Source organism: Globicephala melas, chromosome 3 (assembly GCF_963455315.2).
Source record: "Globicephala melas chromosome 3, mGloMel1.2, whole genome shotgun sequence".
NCBI lineage: Eukaryota > Metazoa > Chordata > Mammalia > Artiodactyla > Delphinidae > Globicephala > Globicephala melas.
The window spans coordinates 11,318,673-11,344,595 of NC_083316.1; the positions used below are offsets into that span (position 1 = coordinate 11,318,673).

General features: G+C 39.2%; 1 protein-coding gene across 1 annotated transcript; it reads right to left on the minus strand.

Annotated features, from left to right (window-relative positions):
• Positions 1-309: 309 nt before the first annotated feature.
• LOC115853250 (signal transducer CD24-like) lies at positions 310-22,173 on the minus strand. The gene is made up of 2 exons (XM_030856616.2): positions 22,038-22,173; positions 310-548 (listed from the first exon to the last, which is right to left on the minus strand). The coding sequence occupies exons 1-2, from the start codon at positions 22,171-22,173 to the stop codon at positions 310-312; spliced, it is 375 nt and encodes a 124-aa protein (XP_030712476.2).
• Positions 22,174-25,923: the final 3,750 nt, after the last annotated feature.

The window sequence follows — 25,923 nt, forward strand, 5'->3', positions numbered from 1 at the left end:
TCTTAAGTCACATTTAATGAAATCATCTCTTAACCAATTTTGCAGGTTGTCTCTCTTCATCTTGTACAGGAAACTCCAGCAGATTTAATATTGGCATTCATCATCTAGTCAAACCCTTCACATGCTCTTCAAACCAATCAAATTTGGGATCCTCAACAGTTTCTGTCAATAAAATAAGGTGTGGAACTTGCAGATTCATTCAATGAAGACCTGTTGTTTTTTTTTCCCTTGTCACACTGGATGTCTGGATGCCATCTGAATTGAGTTTAGAGGATGGGGAAGTATAGATGTTTCCTGGCCCGAAGTCTCTTAACAGTAGAGATGTAGAAGGGAGACCGAGGTCACCAAGAGACTGGCTGTTGACTGCAGAGCACCGTCACTTGCCTTGGTGGTGGCATTCGCTGGATTGGGGGCAGCTGACGTGTGCTGGGAGAAGTTACTTGAATGTGTTACAACAGCTGTTTGATTTGAATAAATCTGCGTAGGTAAGAGCAGTGCCAGAAGCAGCAGCCCCAGTCCGAGCCTGGCCACCATCGTCCTGCCCAGGTCTGCTCCGTCGGTGTGCAGTGCATCTCACTGCTGCACTTATTTTACACACAGCATGATAATTACTTCTCCAGGCTTTTTTTTTCTCTTTGTTTAGAGGTAACTAGATAAGCAGTTTTTAGGAGACAGTCACAGACACCCATTACTAATGCCTAGAACATTTGGGGAAGCTTCAAGACCATTTGTAACACCACTGAAAACATTTTCAATAACTGGAAAAATTTTGAAATGTAAATTGCTCTTGATGTTATATTTTAAAAGGAATTTTGTTTGGAAATATTAGTGCAGTCTACAAAGGAACATCAAATCATACTGCTGAGGGGACTAACAGCCATTGAAGCTTCAGCAGTAAACTGGAGATTTCTCATTCTTTTCTTTCTGCTTGCCCTCCTTTCTTCCTGCCTTCCTTCCTTTGTTCTGATATATATGTGGGATACAATACTGAGTGCAAACAGTCATTATCTGCTGTAATCCAGTGAGACAATCAGATATTAAGCAAATAATTATACAAAAAAAAGTAAAACTTTAAAATAGGTAGAAATATGAGAACATCTGACAAGGGATTTGACATAATCAGGGGGTCAAATGAGAGTTTTCAGTGCCTTTCAGACATCCAAGGAGAGTTGGATAGGTGATTGGTTAGATGGTTAAAGTCAAAAGATTGGTTGTAGTTAATAGATTGATTATAGGCTAGAGCTATCCTGATTAACACTTGTTTTCTTTACGTGATCATTTGAGATGGCTTGGATGAAATGTATTCTTCCAAGTAATAATTCCCAAGCATGTGACACTTGGGAATTGTATGGTATACAATTGCATGTGACACTTGGGAATTGTGGTTGTATGAATGTGGTCTTCACTGAGCTGGAGTTTAGTCTGATTGAAGGGGAAGGATAGGTGTGCTTGCAATAGTTATGTGGAAAGCCCTATACAATTCAAAGCCAAAATGAGAACCAAGACAGTGGCTGATGCAGGAGCCCAAAGGAGACAATCAGGGGCTCCTGGCATAGAGTTAGGAAAGGGGGAGGAGGAAGGAAGAGAAAAATCATCCTTGTGAGAGATCAACTATGTCAAAGCAAATATCCACATAGAAAGAAGAAAGATCTTGGCATGTACAGGGATGCCATGAAATAGAATAGTTGTGACGTTATTCCGGTGAGCGCATGCAGGTTAGGATTTCAACATATGAATTTTGAGGGAAAACAAACATTGAGTCTATAACATTCTGTATATACCTGAATTGAAATGAAAAAAAGTATCTGTGAGTCATTTATATGATCAACATCAACTAGTAGCCACCAAGTGAAGAATAAAACATTAGAAATATATCTAAACGTATTAAATACACTTGTCATCACAGAAATAATCCATTGCTAAGAAAGGTCTTTTGATATCATACATAGAAAATGAAAAGCGGCTTTTTTTGTAGCATATTTAAATACTAGCTCTTTTGTGATTACATGCCCCTGAAGGCGGATTATTCCAGAAATAAACAAGGTAGAAGGCTTTTCTTAAACAAATGATTCTTGAAAATGGCAAACTTCACAGTTAATTTTTCATTGTTCTTTGTTGCACTAATCAGCCCCTTTCTCTTTGTTTCTCAATGAAGAATTCACTTTCCAAAAAGGAAAGGAAAAAAAGGTTCTCTAAAAAGGCACATAACCTCTCTGAGCAAGGCTTTACTCCTGGGTAAAATAAGGACAGCAGGGGCTGGAGTCATGACTGCTACGGCCAGGGAGCGCTCCAAGCAACTCACATCTATCAACTCAATTCTTACCACTGTGAGGTGGCTGTCCTCTCCTTCTAGGTGAGGAAACAGGTTGGGCTACTTGCCAGTGATCACATGCCGAAGGAATGAGGACAAAGGGAGGGTTCGAACCCAGGGACTTTGGAACCAACATCTGTGCCATTGGCCACCATGCTGCACTGTCCTATATAAACATGCCAAGCCTACCTTCTAGGATTCTTCTGCAGACCAAGCCAGACAAATCACATGAAGTACTTAGTACATTTTAAGGAGTGATGCAAAAGTAAGTTAACATTTTTATTAAAGTGAGTGATCCCAGGATGAAAGGAAACGTCCAAGGCTGTTGCAGATAACATTACCCCAAACCTTCACTCAAAAGTTGCCTGATTTGAGATGTCAAATAAATTGGAGGGGAAAAAAAGAGAAAGAATTTGCATGTTTCATAGTACCATAAAACATTGTTACTGACATTATGTCTCACCACAAGTAAAATAAAGTCTTGATAATATGAGATACCTTAAACTCTGGTATCTGATTAAATCACACGTGAAAAGTATAACTTATTTTGTGAATGAGGCTGTATTGGCTCAGGCTATGAAAATTTTATTTAAACTCCCTTTATATTTTTGGGTGGATACAAGTCACATTTAGTGTATTATCTGTCTTTTCCTGAGGAATTCTGAAATCTTTTTTTCTAATTCATTTGAAAGGCTGCAATGAACAAAAATATTTGTTTCATCTTGAATCTAGGATTATTCTATCAGTAAACATAGCAGCCTCAAATTTATACTTTTATTACTATCCCTTTTCACATCAATGCTTTAAAAGGTATTTCCCATTGCTTTTCATCATTTACTTGTAAATGTAGCAGAGGTGAGCCACACCCACATAAAATATCATAGGATAACATTCACAAAAATAGAAATGTATGATACATAGTTAAATAGTTGCAAGGATATTATGAAAATTGTGAAACAAAATAAATGTTAGAAATTGTTCTATATCAATGTAAAGCATGATAATTTTCATTATCATTGTTTTCAAAACTTGTAAATAGCTTGATATCCATGAAACAGTCATAAATTTCAGCATCTTTTTACTTTTTTCCCTTGTGTCATATTTTAGAGATGTATTTTATTTTCTTCTCTTGCTGTAACCTACTTAGAGTCATCAAAGTAACTTGAACTTGGTTGATCATTGGTTTAACAAGCAAGAAGTTTGTGTGGTAAGCAGTGGAACATCTAATGATGTGCGATCAGAAGTGCAACCAAAGCAAAGTGGCAACATTGAAAAGACTCTTAAAGGTGCATAATCCTAAATCCTCTCCAGAGGTGACCTTATTTAAGTGATTTCACTCCATCAGTGGGTGACCCTCGGGTAACTAGAAACATCTAAGACACTGCATAGCCTGAATTCCAACACAGTCATTATATGAAGGGATAAGGTATATAGTAATTGTTTCAAGAGCTAAATGATATTTTAATTTATTGTGTTTAAGGATGAAGTAATAATTATTGAAAAATTTATTAAGCACTAACTATGCTTCAAGTACTGTACTAAGAGCTTTATACACATTACAGTAAAAAGAAAAAGATCCTAATCAACTACACATTCAAGGGACTTATGTGGACTTAGGAATGAGATGGGTCATTAGGAGCCTGGGTTTGGTTTGGAGGTATTTGATGATATTTTATACCAGGAAGCTAAGAATTCTTCTATTTGGATTTTTCACTGAGGCTGAGGATGATTAATAGGAAAAGTAGAAATGAAAGGCATTTTATTAATAGTAGACCACTGACTAATACCCTCCCAAAGCAAAATTCCTGGTGAAACTGGACAGGAGCCCACAGCTCAAGCTAGAAGCCTAACGAAGCCTTGAGTTTCCAAAGTCCTTGTCTGGATTTCTGCAGAGCCTCCGGTGATGGCATAGTAAAGCATAGATGTGAGAAGGGAACAGAGAAGAAATATAGGCTCCAAGGATACCAGAGTTCACTTACTAATATCACAGAATAGTCAAAGAAGCGGAGACTAACCACATCCACATAAAATACCATAGCATACTGTTCATAAAAGTATAAATATATGGTACATAGTAAAAAAAAAAAAGTACAATTTTCATAATGTCTTAACTCATTACTCTCAATGTACGGAAGATAAAGTAGTCAGAAAGCATTTCACAAAGGGTGCCATCCTAGTTGGGGAAGCGTGCTGGTTAATTTTATGTGTCAGCTTGGTTAGGCTATGGTGCCCAGTTATTTGGTCAAACATTAGGCTAGATGTTGCTCTGAAGGTATTTTATAGCTGTGATTTACATTTACAATCAGCTGACTTTAAGTAAAGCAGCGACCTTCAACCAATCAGTTGAAGGCTTTAAGTGCGAAAACTGAAGTTTCCAAAGAAGAAGGAATTCTGACTCAAAACTGTAACATAGAAACCCTGCTTGAGTTCCCAAACTCCTAGCCTGCCCTGCAGATTTTGGACTAAAGGCTACGACATAACTCCTACCTGGATTTTCAGTCTGCTTCTCTTCCCTACAGATTTTGGACTTACCAACTGCAAAATCACGTTTAAGCCAATTCCTTCAAATAAACACCAATCAACCAATCTAGAAAGAGAAGACAGAAAGAGCTGAACTTAAATATGTGGGATGATTAATTCGATAAGGTAGAGATAGGGACACTTAAGAAATACTATTTAAATGTTTAAAATACATAACAATATATTTTATAACCTATCAATGACGTATTGGTTTCATCTGGCTAAAAACTACTTAAAATGATTGTATTTACGACTGTAAAGAAATTCACAATACGTTCCCACCAACAGAACATTTTCTAAGTCACAATGCATTAGTAATTTAAAACAAATACATATGAAAACTCAGAAGACAAAAATAATTTTTAAATGAATATAATACAACCAAAAATCTTCTAAACTACTCCTGGGTCAAGGGGAAATTTAAGTCTCTAATTATAGAGATCTTTGAGAATGAGATATATACCCAATGGATATATTTGGCTTCCTTACACAATGTGTCCCCCAAAAATTCATATGTTGGGGCCCTAATCCTTAGTGTGATAGTATTTAGAAGTGGGGTCTTTGGAAGGCAATTGGATTTGTACAAGGTCATGGAGGTGGAGCCCCCATGATGGGATTGGTGCCCATATAAGGAGATGAAGAGACAACAGCTCTCTCTCAGCCTTGTGTGCATACAGTGGGAAGGTGGCTATCTACAAGCTAGGGAGAGGGTCCTCACCAGAATCTGGCACCCTGATCTCACACTTCCAGCCTCCAAAACTAGGAGAAATAAATATTTGTTGTTTAAGCCACCCAGTCTATTGGTATTTTGCAGTTGGAGCTAAGACACTTACCCTGCTGAAAAAAGCCAACCAAAAGAAAATGGTTGGGAAAATTTTATAGGACTGCAGAAAAATCACGAGGCATTTTAACTGCATGTTTCAAATGTCAAGAATCTGTAACTTTTAAATATAGTGGCAGGGTAGGAATAAAGATACAGACATAGAGAACGGACTTGAGGTCATGTGGGGGAACGGGAAGATGGGATGAAGTGAGAGAGTAGCACTGACATTTATACACTATCAAATGTAAAATGGATGGCTAGAGGGAAGCAGCCGCATAGCACAGGGAGATCAGCTTGGTGGTTTGTTGTCGGGAGCCACATAGGAAGTGCCTTTGAGTCTCAGCACGGACGAGACCCTTAGTGTCAGCAAAGCTGGTGCTGTCAGGTATAAATATGGAGAGGCAAAGTTCTCCTCTGCAAAGCTGATGCTGTTGGACATAAAAATGGAAAAACAAAGCTTTTTGCTTTGAGCCAAGAGCCTGGTGCCTGGGCTTTTCTGCCCACACTGAGGTTAAGGCCTCCTGGTGGCTGGTGCCGTGCAATTGGCCTCTCTTGCCCAGTGCTGTAAGCTGGGCCCTCTCTGGAGGAGAAACCTGGGTTCCCGAAGACATGTGATCAGAGCCGGGGCCCCGCCAGTTGGCGAGGGAATCCCAGGGCAGGTGCTGGGCGTGGAGGCCACGGGGGCATAGGCTACCAAGGTGACAGAGAACTGACCTTCTCTGGGGGCGCTGCACCTCGCTCACTCGCACACCTCACATCTCCCTGCTTGGCCCCGGAGGATGGCTGGTTAGCCAGAGACGGGTAAGATTCCTCAGGGAAGGAACAACCTAAGACAGGCACAGTCGCAGAGGGGCCATCAGGAGAGAAATTGGGGGCCAACAGAGGTGGGGCACAGACCCTCACCCCCCCAACTTGTCCCCATGGCTGCTTCGCTTCCCACGCCCAGCTCAGATGGGAACCCAGGTGGCAGATAAGAGACCTGGCCAATGGCAACTGCTCTCCCGCCGCAGCAGGGCTTTGTTTCCCATTTTCTCCGTGGACCACAGCTTTCCTCTGTGTGGAAGCCAAGCTTTGCTCTGTGTGATTCCCCTTGTTTTCCCCTGCCTTTGCCTAAGGTGATTTTTGTAGGATTGTTATTGGTGTTGGGAAAAATGTATAGTTTTAATGCAGGGGTTTAAGAAAAACCCCAATTTAGGGCAAAAACCAAGAGAAGGATTATAGCTACTTTGGCTCCTTTAATGATTATATTTGTTGGGGAAATACAATGGTGGGAACATTTCTGCAGCAGCTTTGTACTTTAAAAGAAAAATTGCAAGAGTTATGGCCTCCCAGTGGAGTTATAAACATGCTGGGAAATACCTGGGTATGGTGGCAAGGTTTTATGCAACAGTGGGTTTAATCAATGAGTTTACGGTACAATGTCCGCTCCCATGGTGTTTTAGAAGTATAAAAAATAATGTGTATTGTTTTGATTGTTTTGATTACTATTATAGGGTGAGAAAATCTGTGGATGAAATGTTGTATTTTTGCTTTTAATTGTTAATAGAATTATTTGCTTAAGTTTATAGCTTGATTGAGCAGAATGTGCAGGTACAAGAACACCTTAATCTTTTGAGAAGAATGAAGAAACCGTAAACAGAGTTCCTGACGTAGATGTGACCAACATGGACTTAACCTGTTTTGAGAGACTCTGGGCGATGGGAAAATTACCTAACCTGTTTTAATCAATTTGCTGATGTAAATTACCTTTGTTTTGTGGCCTATGTGGGGGAGTTTTTGGCGTGGGAATGAGGATGTTAAATTTGAAAATGAGATTACTTTATAGTATAAATACTTTGAAATCAGGAGAATAAATTTGTCAGAGCCTTGCATCCTTTGAGGTGTCTTGTGCTCTGTCCACGCCGACTCCGTCTTCCCCTTTGGGTGAAACCTGTTCAGCTGGGGCTGGTCCCCGGCAGTTTGTGACCACCTAGAGGGATGGGATAGGGACAGTGGGAGGGAGGCTCAAGAGGGAGGGGATATGGGGATATATGTATATGTATAGATGATTCATTTTGTTGTACAGCAGAAACTAACACAACATTGTAAAGCAATTTGATCTCCAATAAAGATATAAAAAAGCAATTAAAATAAAATTATGAGGATTTATGTCAACCTCTGCATATCAAGAAGAGGCCATATCAGGAAGAGAGCCCCTCGAAAACAGCACTTGCCTTGGATTGTTACTGCAGAGAAAAAACTGGGCAAAAAATAATTTTTTAACAAAAGAAAAAATAATATAAAATTATGACTCTCATACACATATACAAATGAACACTTGTTACAGATTGTATTTAACTCATTAATCAGGAAACATGAAGGGTCCCAACCAGTTCAAGAAGTTAATGTTAGAAAGTTACAGAATTCACTTGCATGTCTATAGACAAGAATTATTTTGCATTGCTACCCGTTACCCACAACTTATATAGTTGTAGCATAGGTCCCATAGACTCAGAATCATATCATGTCTTTCAGACAGAAAATTAGGTAGATGCCCTAGCAAATCATTGTAGATACGGGATTTGACAGCTCTGGTTTTATTGACTTCTATGTAATATGAATAGTCTACTACAGCTGATTTCCCTCATCCCTATCCACTTAAAAAGTCATGATATTTATCCATTCAAGTTGAATTGTTGATATTAGATTGACCAAAAATTTCGTTTGGGTTTTTCCATAACCAATACATGGAAAACCCAAAAGAACTTTTTGGCCAACCCAATATTTACATTACAGACTGAAGAGAAAACCACAACCCACTCCAACCAGGCTCTTTATAATTTTTGAATACCATGTTAGCTTCCATCCATCCTAAAAATCTTCCCTAAACCCTCAAACTATACAGCAAAACCAAGCAATATTCAGACATGAGAAAGGAAAAAAGAGTAATAGAGAAAATTTATGTAAGGACTGAACATCCTTCTCCTCTTCATTCTGGATTCAATATTCTTTAGGAATTCTTCTGGTGTGTTTTTTCCCCTTCCATGTGCAAATTCTTAATGAGTATGACCATCAGCATTTGTTTCTCTCTAGTTGCCCTGTCCTGGATTTCTAGGCATCTTAATATTTGTAACAAATTCCTTTAAATTGGATGAGAGAGATGTATATACATGGAAAAGGGCTCAGAAGAGTCAATATATCCTTGGTTATTTATAGCTATTTATAACTATATGGATAGTGGAATTATGGGTATTTTAATTTTCATATTTTTGTTTTATTTATTCCCTGCTTTTTCTACAATGAAACTATAGTGATTAGAATTGAGAATCGGTATTTTTTATCTGAATTTTTTAAAGACCATGGAACAATTTAGATGTCTCTTAGAAGTTTATGTTTGTTTTTTCTGAATGTACCATGTAGAAAGCCTTAGGCCAAGAATTTACTTAATGTACTCCTCATGAAAGAATTGCAAAGTTTATAATTCTAATACTTAATTGTACCTTGCTTATGTTCAGGGAATACAAGTCCCACTTATTCCACCTCAAGAAAATGATGGGTGTATTCTTTATGAAGTTTCAGTAACTTCCTATAGTTATTGAATTAAACATCACCATCACCACAACCACCATCATCATAGCTAATTATAAACGTTTCATATGCGAGATTCCATTTCAGGTACTGTATATATATCTCACCAATCCTCATAACAACCCTGTGTGGTATACACCCCATCTCACAGATGACAGCATTGACCTGGGGAGAAGTTAAGTGCCTTGCTCTTTTGGATCACACAGCTAGATAGTGCTGGAACCAGGATTTGATCTCAGATGACAGACTCCAGATCCCAAGTTTCCAACTCCCAATCTTTCTGTTTTGCAATTGTGTGAAGCATGTGAACAAAAAGGAGAGCTGGAATAATGACAGCTAATGTGAAGGACACACACTTAAAACCAAGCAGAAATGGGGAGTACTTCCCCTCTCCTGCATATGACTTTACATTTATGAGCTCTACATCTTTCGCAGCATGAGTACCTGAAAGTGTGCACATAAAACTTGCCCTAGAGGTTTTCTGTTAGGTCATATTTCTACATCAGGCCAAATGGCACATGGTTAAAGAATGCTATGAATCCTTGAACATAAACTTCATGTACAATATAGGTACAAGTGGAACAAAAGTCCAAATCTACTTTCAGTTGAGGGTGAAGGTAGAGTCCATGGTCAGGGAGCACCCTGGGATTTTAGGGCATATCCTGCCTTCACAACCCACATACTATCCCTCTCCTTCTCTACCTTGTAGGCCCATTTTCAATCATTTCCACAACCTACTCAACCATAACCACCTTGTCTTTCTGCCATGTCCACCTTACCATTTACCAACCCTGGGGAAAGCTGACCATCTGTTGTTGTTTATTTCCTACTCCCACTTCTGAGCTGCAAAGAATTAAAAGAAAAGAAACAAAGCCAGGAGAGTTGACTGTAAGTTCTCATTATCTATCTCAACTTGAGCTTGCAGAAATATTCACTAGCAATTTTCTTTCAGCTCTGTATTATTTCCCTTTCCTGCAGTCTCTAACATCATAAAATTTTCCCCCTCACTCCATCCTTCCACCTCTACTCCCTCCCTCACTCTCAACAAATTTTCCTGAGTCCTATTCTTCTTAGAAGGTTGAGACTGTCCAATATGAGTTTCTTCCATATCCATCCTAGCCATTACAAAATCTCTCTGGATTCAATCTCTAGGTATTTTCATTTCTGCTCTCAAGAAAAGCACATCACTTCCCTTGACTACAGCAGTTCCCTCTACCTGAGCTCTTTGCACCTCATCTTTCTGCATTTCCTTGCTTCATTCTTTATTCTTTTGCTCTTGGAAATATTTATTATCTCCCTCTTTACTTATGCTTTCAAATTTGGCCACGATTCCCTGCTATTTAAACCAAATAAGGATTACCAGCTTCTGGCTCTCCATTATCTGAGCCTTAGTATTTTCCCTCCACATCTTCCTCCTTCAATCAGTTCTTTATCACATTTATTTATTTAACAAAAATGTATGTGCACCCCTAGTACCCAGCTCTATTCTAGTAATAAAATAAGCAAACATATCTGTCCCTTAGAGCTTACATTCCAAGGAGGGAGGGGGCAAACGGGCAATAAAATGAACTTAAAAGGAAAATATACCATGTGTTAGATGATGCAAGGAAGAAAACTAAATAAGGGAAGGGAGATATAAAATGTCAGGGGACAAGATGTTGAAGTGATAGAAACAGTGACTAGGAAAGAAGCACCGGAAAGAGGATTTTTGAGTAACAGCCTAGAGGATGTGAAAGAACTTGCTGGACAAACATTCAGAGCAAGAGAACTCCAGGTAAGGTGAAGAGTAAGTGCAAAATTCTGCAGGCTGGAGTGTACCTGATGTATACATCAAAGAGGCCATGGGGCTGAAATAGAGTGTATGCAGGAGAGAGTTGTAGGACACAGGTCAGACAAGTACTGGGGGTGGGGGTGGAAGAGGGAACCAGATCCAGTTGGGCTGGATCCAGCAGTAGGTCACTGTAAGGACCTACTTGGTTCTGACAGTCTGCTTCAGTTAGGATAGAGAATTGACCCAAGAAAAGAGTGGTTTGGCAAAATAAGGGATTCATTTTCTCATATTTAATATGCAGATCAGAGATAAACAGTCCAGGACTGTTAGTCATTTTAATCCAAGCTCCATTTATATTTCTGTTCTGCTTTCATTAGTCTGTGGCTTCCCTCCTCAAGTTTACCTCATGGTCACAAGATGGTTGCTGGAACTCTAGTCAGTGCCGGCATTCCAGGCAGGGACTAGCTGAATAAACCTCTTTAAAAGACATTCTCAAAAACTGCCTCCTAAAGACATGTTCGTACATATCACTGGCCATTCTTATTTTATAATAGGGGTTAGAAAATGTTGAATTTTAGCTAAATACGTTGCGATCTTCCCAACTTAAGAGTTCATTAAGGCAGAGATGAGCATGAGTATCAAGTAGGCAACTAGCTACCATAGATGGTTAAAATTTTTATAGCTTTTAACGAGAAAATGAAGAAGTTGGATAAGTCTAAAAATGGAATTCTTAATTTGGTGGTCATTTTATCCACAAAATAAATGCACATGATGACGAATGCTATTTAAAATAAATAAGTAAACCAATTTTGGGAACTATTTCCATCAGTAGGAAATTTTTTTCTAAACTTGGATAGCTCTTTTATTTTCGTATGGGAACACAACTGAAATCATGACTCTCCAAGATAATTACGAGCGAAGAAGTACTCAAGAGAGACATGGGTATTCTCTATAATTAATATGGCAGGGAGGAATATTGCCATGATGACAAGCCAGTCCACAAAGTGTGAACCAAGTTGATATCCTCTGAAACACTGGTGTCCAAAAATCCTTAGGAGAGATCGCTGTGCTTGAATATCACTTTGCCAACTTCAAATGTTACATATATGTGTGGGAATATTATGTAGAGGTCAAGAGAGAAAAAATAGTTACAAGGTATAGCTAAGAATTCATAAATTAAAAATGTAGAGGTGATATTAAAAGAAGAGAAAAACCTCCAGTGTCTCTTCTGGCATGCTGAGTAGAGACAGGAGGCAGATACATCTGCAATTTTAAATTCTTCTAAAATAAGAAAACTCGTCATTTCTAGACTCTTTATTTTTTAAATCATCTGTTGAGGTCATAAAATCTACTGAAGCCCCTTCTGTTCTCATTTCCAAGGTGATTTATTTCATAAAACTATTCCAGAGTAAGGAATATCCCCTCTATTCCTGTAAGGTGGTTTTCACCAACAAGATGATACAACCTTGAAAGGGAGGGGAAGTTCCGTTTCTGTCTTCAGGAAGCAGTAACCCGGAGTCATTCTCTGTGGTGCTACGTGAACATTAATTAATAATGAATGGAGGATACTTTACCATCTGTTCAGCACTGATTCAAAATATACTGTTGTTACTTAATTGGATTATGTTTAGTCCTGTAGTTTTCAGCTGGGTGAACACTAATGGCTGGATCTGTGAAATGCTCTGGCAAATCATAACTCCTGTTTTGAAATCCTTGTCTAGAGGGGTGGCTAGTTATCGAATGATAAGTACATCCGAATAGCAATGAAAGAAGGTCTTTTCTAACATTTGGTTTTCTTAAAGTGTTAAAGCATTCCCTCTTCAGTAGAATAATTCAAGTCACGTATAACAAGTGACAGCCTAGAGAAGTAGGAGCTGATGGAGGAAAGACAAGGAAAAAAATTTTAAGGAAAAGAAAACAAATGGGATTTACATATATGGTAAGTAGCACAACATTGTCTCTCTTTTTTTGGTCATTAACCCACCCCCAGCACTTCCTAGCACGTTTGTATCAGAGTTGCCATGCTGTGCTGCCCTCTGTATGTGCTGTAGTACGCAGAGGGACCAGCAAATAAAATTTCAATTCAGATATAAGACATAGAATCATAACATGATAGTCATTTCTTCATGAAGGAGAAATTGAGCTGTTTTTAAAATTACTTAAGGCAAGAGGATTCTGAGAGGTTACATTACTTTTTTTTTTTTTCTAACTTTCAAATTAGAATTAAGAATAAGAAGTAAAGATAGTTACTTAGGTGCCCAAGGGGAGCTGTGGTTCAGGTTTAGCGTCCTCTTTTTCAGTTCGTGGACTGCATGCTAGAGTAATTTATCAACAGCCCCAAGTGCTTTATTTGCCCCAGTGAAGGACTTTATTAAAGGTGTGATTTCCCCTAGTCCACTTTCAGCTGCTCCAATGCAGCATAACCATCTTAGACATTTAAGACACCCTATTTAAAAGACAATCAAAATCATGCTTCCACGAGGCATGCTCAGATTAGCAGAGTGTATTACAGAAGCCAACTGCTAGAGTTCCAATCCTAGTTCCACCCCATATCAGATAGGTGACCTTAACCGCTGTAAGGCTCAGTTATCCCTCAAAAGACAAGTGAACATTTTAATAAAATCTACATCACAAGGCTGGTTTGAGTATCATATTAAATAACGCATACAAGGTGTTTTGTACAATACCTAGCATTTCCCATGTTTTCTAAAACATGTGTAATATAGAAGTTGCCAACCACACCTCTTGTGCTATGGGAACCCTAACTGCTGTCACTCACCCAGGCCTTTCTGAATGGTCATTTGCACATGGATCCCATGACTTGAAGCCCAGCCAAGGTGGATTTGACCAGGGCAGGGAGCCTGGAACAAGGACAGGTAATCTATAGGCCGATGAGAGAGCCGTAAGTTGGCCTAAGGCTAAATCTTTGCTCTAAAGGTATGACTGCAATTTACGAAACCAACCGAAAAATGCTCTTGGGCAGGAAGAATGAGACATAAGAGAAGAATCCAGTGGTGGCTATGGTAGAAGCTAAATGATACATACGTGGGGGACGGTCAGTAGAAGACATGAGGGAACAGAAGTTACAAATAAGCAGAAGCACGAGACAAGGAGAGAGTCAGCCTGTAGTGGCAACTGGTAGGAGAGGGCCAGACAGTGAGAACAGAAGTCAACACAGCGAGTTTACAGCAGGACAAAATAAATGCTGGTTGCTAAGGAGGCCAGAGAATACGCTGGCATCTGTGCCATTCTCTCCAGCTGGGCCCATCCTGCCTGCGTACAGGCAAGGGCAGAGGGCGTATGTCTGGCGGTCCGTTGCCCAGATTACTCAGAAACCAGGTCCGCGAGCCTTCCCTTCTTCTTAGTCCTCGGGCTGCAGGGTTTCCACACAAGCAGGAATGCTGAAGAGAAACCACAATGCAAAAGCATAGCTGCCTGCTTTATTGCCCCTGTGGACTTCGGCAGAGCCAGCAGGAAGAGCTGTACTTTTCCAGTCCCCAGAAACTATCTGAAAAGCGCTGGCTCGGATCAGCCCCGTGTACAGAGTGTCTCGGTCCCTGACTTTCTCTGATTCCCTGGCTCCCTCATCCAGACCTTCACTTCCTCGGTTCTTCCTACATTTGTATGTGCGCTAATTGCTACAGCAAGCACCTCATTCTCATAATATTTTCAGTTATTCTGTTTTCCTGACTAATACTACTTCTAACCCTAATTATTGATAATTTAAAGGGCTGGTGGGTTTTTTGTGTGTGTGTGTGTTTACCTTATACCAGACGCTGGTCTGAGATTGCTACATGAATTCAATCTTTTATTCCCCACAAAAATTAAATCAGTTGGTATTGTCATAATCTCCATTTTATAGGTGAAGAAATTACAGGGTGGCAATTTAAGTAATTAGTTCAATATCATTTCCCCTAAAGTTTATAAGTATGGCTGTTCATGCTTTATTTGCTTCTCACTATGTCATTACAATAAGTCCAAATACCCCGTTTAACGTGTATGTGCGTTGGTTTCTTGAAACCTTAAAAAAAGCCTGACTGAAATTCTTTAATCTATTTTCATATGTATGTGTCCTTACATATTTTTTCTTTGAAAGTCAGTACAAAGAGATTACTTACTAATGCAGATTCATAAAGAATCACACTTATGTCCAATACAAATGGCATTGATGTAATTAAGAAACAGGGGGCCAGTGTGGCATTACAAACAGAAGCAGGGGCAAAGTGATAGGAGGTGAAGTCAGAGTAGTAGCTGGTGACAAGATCATATAAGACCTAGCAGGATGTGGTGGGGATCTTGGTAAGGCCAACAGGACAGCAATCCTTTGCAGATTTTGAACAAGGGTAGGGCATAACACGATTTGTGTTTTAAATGGATAACTCTGACTGCTATTTGGAGAAAAAAAAACAGTTGAGATGTGAGGGTAGAAGAAGGAAGACCAACTAGCAATCTGTTACAATCGTCCAAACAAAACCATTGGTGGCTTTGATTAGAGAAGAAGAGGTGAGCAGGTAAAGAAGGGATGAGATTCTGGCTCTGTTGAAGAGGTAACTGTCAAGATTTGCCGATGGTCTGGATGTGATGTGTGCATTACTTTTCTATTGCTGCACAACAAATTAGCACAAAATTAGCAGCTTAAAGAAGCAGCCATTTGTTATCCTGTGGTTTCTGTGCATCAGGAGTCCAAGCATGGCTCACACAAGTTCTGTCTTCAGGGCCTCACGAAGGTGAAGTCAAGTGTTACCTAGGCTACATCCCTATCTGAAAGCTCAAGAAGGGAAGGATCCACTTTATAGCCTCCTCAGGGTGTAGGCAGAATTACTTTCCTTGCAGCTGTAGAACTCATGGCATCCTGCTTCTCCAAAGCCAGCAAGAAAGATAAAGAAAGACTCTGCTATTTGAACAATTCTCTGTCTTCAGGGAACGTCCAGGTCCTCTAATAATAGGCTCGCCTAACCAGGTCAGGGCCACCCAGGGTAATCTCTCCTCTGATTAGCTCAAAGTCAACTTCTTAAGGATCTGATCTCTTGACTTTTACCACACAACATAACATAATCGTGGGTGTTATACCCCATGCACTCTGTATGCCATATTCTATAGCATAGAAGCACATCGTGGGTCCCAGAGGCCACAGCATGTTACTTCCCACTCACACTCAAGAGTAAAGGATTTCACAAGGATATGGATACAAGGGGGTAGAATCATGGGGTGCACCCTAGGCTATGACCACCAGAAATTGTAAGAGAAAAAGAAGGGGCCTGGATGGCTGCAGGTCTTTCACCCAAGCAACTGTAAGAATTGAGCTTCCATTGACTAAAATAGAGAAGATGGAATAGAAGGTTTGACATGGGAGTGGAAAACCAAGAGTTTGGTTTCAGGAATATTGTATTTAAGATGTTTATTTGACATACCAGTGGAGATGTCAAACTGGGCATATGCAAATTGCAGGTGACATGGGAAGACTGCATGACTGTCCAGGCAGAAACTAACATGTGGTACCTGCCTGGGTGAATTATCCACATTGCAGATTCCTTGCCTTCCATCTCAATAGTTCTGAAATGTGATGGGTCAGTGTTCCACAACTGATCAGCCTGAGTCTGCTCACTCATAAAAGACTAAAAAAAAAAAATAACAAGAACATATCAATTCACTGTAGCAAATGTCACTATAAAGCAGACTGGATATTCACATAACTATAGTGAGCACTTCCCCTATACAGGTCTGGGGTGGACACTGCTAATGACTCCCATTTTTCTAGGAATAGACTATAACTGACTACCTGCCCTACCAATGGACATATTCCTTCCTTAACTCAGAAAATGTCCCCCTTTCTTTTCTTCTTACCAACCACTCTTGAAATATGACCTACTTCCATAAGAAGTAGTGGCTCATTACAATGATAATTTCTAAAAGGATGGAAAGGCTTTTTAATAGAAGGATGGAAAGTATAGGAGTCTTGGAAAAGCCTCACCACTACCACATATCATTCTGAAATGTGTCCTGAGTAAGATAACTCCCTCTTGAGACTCCCCACTTTGGTTTTTAATAGGATGCTGCTCTTAAATGTTATATATTAATTTCATAACTCTCCAAGAACAGTTTATCACTTTATTTTAAATTTTCTTGAGGTTCACCTAATTGTGGCCACAGTGTCCATACCTAATAAGGTATACATAATTTCCAATTTTACAGATGAAAATTGAAGCTCAAAAAAGTTAAACAACATCCCTAAATCCCACATCTAGACAGGATCAGGGAAGTTCAAGCTCAAATCTAGAAAACCTCAAAGGCACACATTCTTTCTTAAACAACTACAATTTTAAAACTGTGCTCTGGGCTTCCCTGGTGGCGCAGTGGTTGGGAGTCCGCCTGACGATGCAGGGGACACAGGTTCGTGCCCCGGTCTGGGAAGATCCCACATGTCGCGGGGCGGCTGGGCCCGTGATCTATGGCCGCTGAGCCTGCGTGGCGGGAGCCTGTGCTCCACAACAAGAGAGGCCACAGCAGTGAGAGGCCCGTGTACCGCAAAAAAATTTAAAAAAATAAAAAAAATAAAAACAAAAAAAAACTGTGCTCTATGGAGGCTAGGGTATAAGGGAGTTATGGTGGCGGGGAGGTGGGGAATAAGTTTAAAAAATTAGGAAATTCTTTCTTCCTGTGCAGAGTAATTAGAAGTTAGTTGAATAGTCCTAGAAAACAATTGTCTATCATTCTTCCAATATAGTTTCAATAAGTGGAATAAGCAGACTAATACATCTCCAAATCCCTATTTCCTCCTGAAATCACCATTGATCCTTCAATATCTAAGTTCAAATGACTCTTTAGTAAACCCCAGACAAAATAAATAGCTCTCTCATAATGTTCAAGACATGCATCTATTTTAGTACTTACTATATTTATTATAATTATGTCCCTCTCTGGCTGTCTCCCTCACTAGTCTAGGAGTATCTTGAAGGTGGATAGTGTGTCTCAAGAAGCTTTATTTCTTCAGCACCTAGGACAGTTCACCTGACCCTAAAGGGACTGTTGAATGAATGAAAAAGCAAATGAAAAAGCAAATGAACAGTGTTTTATGACCTATCACTGTCACTATTATTGCAATAATACAATGCCGAGGACAGAATTCTCCAAGATGGAATTTTCTTCTATTTGATTAAACCAAACAAAAAAAAACTTAAAATGTAAATTCCAATTTACATCCTGAAATATGTATAGCTTTAAATAAATGAAATGGCTCTTAATCATGGAGTATAAGTTTACTCTGTGCCAAACACTGCGCTGTGCCCTTTACATATATCATCAGGTTTTTTATTGTTGTTGCTGTTTTTCCGGTACGCAAGCCTCTCACTGTTGTGGCTTCTCCCGTTGCAGAGCACAGGCTCCAGATGCGCAGGCTCAGCGGCCATGGCTCACGGGCCCAGCCGCTCCACAGCATGTGGGATCTTCCTGGACTGGGGCACGAACCCGTGTCCCCTGCATCGACAGGCGGACTCTCAACCACTGCGCCACCAGGGAAGCCCTCATCAGTTTTAATCTTAACAAAAGTATGAAGAAGTAGGTATTGGTATCTCCATTTCCATACATAGTAACTGATTCTCAGACCATCCTGCAAAAACCATACATTTAGCACATTATACAGCCAGGATTTAAACCCAGCCTGTCTGGTTCTAAGGTTCATACTCTTCACCACTAGTTTATAATACCCTTAAAAATGCTGCTAAATAAATCAAGGTCTGTGGTAATTCAATGTGGAAGAAAATATAAAACAGAATGAAAAGCTTATTGTTTTGCTTTAGTTTCTTTGACTATTTGTTCAGTGCTTCAGGGTGTGTATACCTTGAATAGCTATTTTATTGGGGAACATTTAGAGTGACTCTCTGGGGAAGCTCTTTTATCACTGTAGCATCTCAGTATGGCACTAGTTCCAGTTTGTCTGTCTGCTGTTTGTCTGCTGAAGCTGTTTCATCTGAGATTTCTTTGCATCTAATGTTCATGTGTGTCTTACACTGTGTCCAACCATTCTGGTAGTAGCATATGGTTAGTTTTGTTAATTGGGCTTTTTGTTATGCTGTGTCTGCAAAGCTTCTTTTAATTTATATTCAAATATTTGTCATCCTCTGGCAGCCTATTTTGTGATGTCTGTGTTTGTTGTGTGACCCATGACTATAGCATGTTTTTCAAGCTGTGTTGTGACACACCATTTGAAGATGCCCACCATATGCTAGCTTCTTACTACAATATAATTCCTGTTCTGCCTCCTTAACTAGCCAGTAGAGTTGGCCTTGGGAGAGGGTAGGGAAAAGCAAGAGTCATTGTTTCAGCCATTCTAGGCAACTAGATTGTTAGGAATGATACAGATGGGATGAAAGTTGGATTGTTTATCAAAGACAGAGCTCTAGATGATTCATGTAGCATCAAACATCTATAAAAGCCTACCTTTTTAAGGAACCTCCATACTGTTCTCCGTAGTGGCTGTACCAATTTACACTCCCACCAAGAGGGCAAGAGGGTTAAATTGAGTTATTTGTAGTGAGGTGGATGGACCTAGAGTCTGTCATACAGAGTGAAATAAGTCACAAAGAGAAAAACAAATACCATATGCTAACACATATATATGGAATCTAAAAAAAAGAAAAGAAAGGGTTCTGAAGAAACTAGGGGCAGGACAGGAATAAAGATGCAGATGTAGAGAATGGACTTAAGGACACGGGGATGGGGAAGGGTAAGCTGGGACGAACGGAGAGAGTGGCATGGACATATATACACTACCAAATGTAGAATAGATAGCTAGTGGGAAGCAGCCGCATAGCACAGGAAGATCAGCTCGGTGCTTTGTGACCACCTAGAGGGGTGGGATAGGGAGGGTGGGAGGGAGGGAGATGCAAGAGGGAGCAGATATGGGAACATATGTATGTGTATCACTTTGCTATAAAGCAGAAACTAACAACAATTGTAAAGCAATTATACTCCAATAAAAAGAAAAACAGTTAAAAAAAAAAAAAGCCTACCTTTTGCCAGGCTCTGTGCATGGGTCAGGCTCAGGAGATTTAGTAAAATAAGATAAAGTAGGGACACCACCAAGAATAGTACTAATTCCAGACTTTTGAACCTAACTGCCTGCATTGGAATCTCAGTTCCACTAATTACCAGCTGTATGTCCTTAGACAAGATACTTTACCTCTCTCTGCCGTAGTTTTCTTGTCTATATAATGTGGGTGACAATAACCTATATTTCATAGGATTCGTGGAAAGATTAATGAACTAGCACCTGTAAAGCACTTAGAATAGTGCCTGGGACACAGTAATACTCAGTAAATATTACCCATTATTGCTATTACTTTTTTATACAATTTCTAATAAATATAGAAATCTGGTTAGTACAAGGTCTGTTGCAAAGCAGAAATAAAAAGTCCAAAAGAGTCTTATCAATATTTTCCAAACTACATTCTGGAGCAAATTAACAAGTTTAAAGAAAAATGGTCCTGAGGTTACACACACATGGAAAATTCTGAGTTGAATAGATGGCTGTACACATCACAAAGTCTGCAATAGGCTGATGTATATTGTGACTCTCCAAGAGGAAAGAGAATATGCAGCCCTCAAGTGTTTTGAATACAGGAATTTCATCTAGATGTACATCTTAAAGGACGAGTTTCCATATAAAATCCTTTAGGAAGTTCTGTTCTGGGTAAAAATTATTAACAATTACAGCTAGCAATTAGAGGGAAGTTAGAGTTGCAGATATTAACCATATTCATAAATATTTAAGATTGAATTATTGGATGTTCATGTGAAATTGCAATTATGTGACACCCCCCACACACACACACACAGAATTAATCCACAAAGCAATCTTCGGTATTGCCACAGGAGACCAAATCCTGTGACATTTTTGGTATCTTGTTCTTTCTGGAATGACATTTCTCAGAGGAGAAGCCCTAGAGCCCCCAAATCTCCAAAATAAAAGAGAGAAAATGCAGCTGGGATTCTGCAGACTGCTGACACCCCTACACTGCTCATGTGAAATCATGAAGATAGAGAATATTGCCCCCTGGCAGAGAATGTAAAAACCTATTGATTTGCTTGTTTGTCCTATAATTTATCAAATGTTTCTCTAATTATGGGGGAGTTGAAGAAGAAAGAGGGTAAAGAGAGGACCTAAGGGAATGTAATGACAGTAGCCAGAAAGTAATAATGTCTGGCAGACAGCAATATATAGAAACATTTCCTCTTGGCTAAGGAACTCTTCTATTAGTCTTTTTTTTTCTATTAAAAAAAGTTTGTATGGAAATATTTGACCAGTTTTAATGCAAATATAAAGCTTAAATATTCTTTCTACACTGTGATAGATGCTAAGGGGGAAATGATGAGTGTGACACAACAGTCTCACACCTCTCCTCACAGGTAATCACACAATTTCAGTTCATAGCACTGAGCAAGGTAGTTTAGGAGCTGGAGAAACACATGGATGAGTCATTTAAACTCAAGCTGGCTGGGGAAGAGTCAGGGGAATCCTTCCAGGGGAAGTGAAAGCTAAGCTGAGGAGTAAATAGGAGTTAGCAAGGTGATGGTATGTGGGAGGAAAGATGAGTTTTACAAAAGAGAAAAGCCTAAGGGCAAGAGAAAGAAGAACAGGGCTGAGAACTAGAAATAAGCTTCATATGATTGCAGTGCAGAGTGCACAGGAGCAGAATGATGAGAGATGAGAGGGAGAGGGAGCCCTGGGTAGACAACGAATGATTTCATGTCAGGTTAAACAGCTTGCTTTTTCTCTTGAAGATTATAGGGAGCTATGCAAGTGTTTTCAGCAGAGCAGGAACATGATCAACTGCCCTTTAGAACAACTCTAGCTGCTATGAGGAAATGAGTTTGGTTGGGAACAATATTTGTAGCCAGAAGACCATTTAGGAGACTGCGTCTGTTTAAAAAAAAAAAAAAAGGCAAGAAATGATGGTGGGAGAGATGTGAGAAAATCAGGAGGTAAAATGTGTGATTGGTTTAAAGTAGGAGATGAAAAGGGGAGGAAGGATTAAAGGATGACTCACAATTCCTTAGATGTGGATGCCACTCATTGATTTCGGAGGACAGAGAAGCAGAACAAAAGTTGAAGGTAGTTCGTTTAACATGGAGACGACCAATGGGCAGTTGGAGAAGTGGACCTGGATCTCGGTTGTGAGTCATCTATGCTGGAGACACGTTTGGGTGGTGCCTAAAGAGAGTGTATTGAGAGAGAATTTCTAGGGTGATACCTGAAGGAGAACCAGAGACAAAGAACCACCAGAGAGACTGAGAAGTGATGACAATAACTGGAAAAGGAAAATCAGCAAGAAGAATAAAAGCATGCTCAGCTGCACTGTGTGATGCTAAGAAGTGAGAAAGGTTAAGTCTGGGAAGCATCCTTTAAGTGCAACACCATTTCCACTGTTTCTGTAAACCAGTAGCAACCGCAGAGTGAGCTGAAGACTGAGCAAAGACAAGGAAGTAGGGTGAGGATGTGCTCTCCAGGGGTGGCTGTGAATCAAGGAAGAGTGATGTAACAGGGAGCTGTAGGAAGATGCAAGATCATGGAACGAGGGTTTCTCCTGGGATCAAATTTCATTTAGAGAGGAAAGACTTGGATGTTTAAATACTGATGAAAAGGAGACAGTAGATAGAAAAAAAATTTTTTTGGAATAGTAGATTGAGTAAGGCCTCTGCAGAGACAAGAAGGGATAAGATCCTGAGGTCAATAGCCCTTGGTTTTGTATTCATGTCAAAAAAAACACAGACGTACATCTATCATATCACCATTCCATGGGCCTTTTGAGTCTCCTTTGTAATAGTTGTCTGTAGTGAGCTACATGCAGACAAGACCTGTAACTATCTTACTCATCAATGTACCCATCATACCCACAGATGATGCTTGGTAAACATGTAGTTAGATATAACAGGTAATTTTTAGTACTTCCATAATGGAGGGTTTAAGAAAGAGGACTTGGTATAAGGACCAGAGGCCACAGCATGTTATTTCAGGACCTAAATATTTCCCAAACTTACTAGTAGCTCAAAAACATCCTTTGCTAACTCAAACCTTAAGATGCTACCAAGAGGCAACATGGCTTAGTGCATGTTCATTCCACTGCCTTTGGACCCAGTAGGCCTGGGTTTGAGTCCCATACTCTACCAGTTATTAGGAGTGGTGGACCTCAGATGTAGTGTTCAATAGCTCTTAACCTCAGTTTCTTGCTCAGCAGAAGCTAGGAGGAAGAAAGACCTGGCACGGGGAGAGACAGGAGCTGAAGCAACCCCAGAGCCACAGAACCCTCCAATGGGCTGTCAGGGAGCAAACATTCAGAACCAAGGACTGTATATATTAGCATCCAAAAGTTTTCAGGATTTGGTAAAGAAAAATCTAACAGAGCTCTACCAAATAGCTATTTTTAGGAACTTGCTTTATTCATAACTAAGGATGATTTTTAGTAGCGTTGGAATTGTACATAAGACTGTTTAAAACATTTGTTCTCTTAAGCTCCTCTCCAGTAGACTGATGATCCCAGCCCAGCCTCATATCACACAGCAAGTAACAAAGCTAGAATTCAAATCCATATCTAACATAAAACCTAGATCTCAAATCCCTCTTACAAATCTACTATGAAATGATAACCTATAGAAAGATGGGCAAGAGATTGAAAAGGCACTTTATGGAAAAAAAAAAAAGATATCCAATAGGTAATAAATATATGCAATGATGCTCAACATTATTGATCATCAGGGAAATGCAAAGTAAATCCACAAGGAGATACCACCAAACCGTAACATAATGGGTGAAACTTAGGAGTTGCCGGAAGAGTCAGGCATCTTATCTTTAGAACACAGGAGTCTTCTGGGGTTACTGTTTGGTTTCGTTTGGTTTGATTCAATTTATCTGTTTCAATTCTCAATTTTCCCTTCAGAGTCTAGCTGCCAGATAGGCAAATGTTATCTTTATTGCTATGTATTTATATATTGCATATTAATATATACATATATCTATTTATTGAGTTCTACACTGCTGATATGTGCACTTTCTTGAAATATTATATCAATACTTCAATAAAAATTCTCTAAAAACAAAGAAATAAATTTTCCTGCTCCTACTCTGCTTCTCTTCTCTTCGTCTTACCTGATTCGTGGTCTACATACCCCACTGCACTGCTGTCCCTTTCTAGCTGGTGGACACTACCTTCTACCCAAAACTTCCTCTGGAATGTGCTTGCCCTCAGTCTACACATCTTCCCTGAGAAGCCAGCTCCCCTTTCCTCTCCTAAGACCTACCCTCCCCCTTCCCACAGGGAACCCCTCTGACAGTGCTGGGTCTTCTCACAACCCCTTACCATGGTCTCTTTAGGAGAGGGGAAGAAGGAGCATGTATTCCACCATAGGTTAGCTTTCTACATATTGGATCTATTTGCCTCTTATACTCTGTATATTTCAAAATGATGTTGATATGGACCTGGCTGTTTATTTCAGAAACTTTCCAGCTAACATTTTACCATCTGGGCCACTTAGAGGATGATAGCTAGATATACACATGCCCACATATATACTAACATCTTTTGATGACATCATAATGCCTCCTTTTAGTATTATCCAGGTACACAAATACCCTGTTTTATTGTGATGACTGACACCATGAGGCAGTATTGGCCGTCTATGCGATATTTCAGAATGGACTTTTTATTACATGGGGAAAAAGAGGAGAAAGCAGCTTTCTTAAATCAGGAAGTTTCTTCTTTTTAAATTATAGATACGCTAAAATAACATCTTGCTCTGTAAGCAGAAAAGTTCTTATAATTTACCTACAAGTAGTTATGAAGCTAATATGAGATGCCTCTGTGATTATTTTTAAGATTACTTTGCTGACACCTACTGGATAGGATCTTTTACACAAACATATAACACAAGTGAAGCAATAAAGATTCCCTAGTCTAACTGGAATGCATGACATCTTTTTTTAAATAATGAAATGGATGGGATTAACTAATTAAATTAATTTCAATTCCGTGTGTGGTCTAGATTAATTTTCTTTCCTTTCATTTTCTTTGTTTCTTTCTTCTTTCTTTTTTTATGGGCAGGAAATGTATAAAGATCAAATATTTCAAATTTTTTCAGCTTGGAAAGAAAAGATATCACTTTTCTTTAATACAATAATGAATTGAGAAAGTCTATTTATACTTAACACGCTGTATCTAAATTGTCATGTTCCTGCTGGTAGATTTCCCAGTTTAACAAAACAGATGAGATGAAACAATATTATGTAATTAATCAGTTGGTATCTAATGAGAAGTTAATATGCTCTCTTTAGTCTTTAGATAAAGTCCTTTTAATCCCATCCAGGTGATTATGAACATGAATTCCAAAATAAAACTAAAATTTATTTAATGGTTAACTAGAGGTAATAAAGCTATAATTTTTAGAGAAGGGATAAGATCCTGAGGTCAATAGCCCTTGGTTTTGTATTCATGTTTAAAGGGTTTTGTACTCATGTTTTAAAATTTTAAAACCCTTAATAAATTTACAGCTACAATGGAACTTAAAATTTATTTAGTCTGAACATTTGATTTTTTAATTGTACAAAGAGGGAAACCAGAACCTAAATCCCAGACCATGGCTTCATAGAGTTTCTACTGTATCATTGGCCCTTAAATATTGCCTTGTTATTTATCCCTTGATATCAACTCTTTGCATTATATAATGGATTAAGATCATTCATTCAACTCCTTGGTTTATCAGATGCTCACAATGGAGCAGATGATCTGGTGACAAATTTAGAAAAAAAGGTATTATCTACTGATGCATAATCAATAACCACAAACACAGCAGCATAAAACAACACGTTTATTATGCATAGTTTCTGTAAATAGTAGCTATAGTTTCTGTGGGTCAGGAGTCCAAGCATGGCTTAGCTGGGTC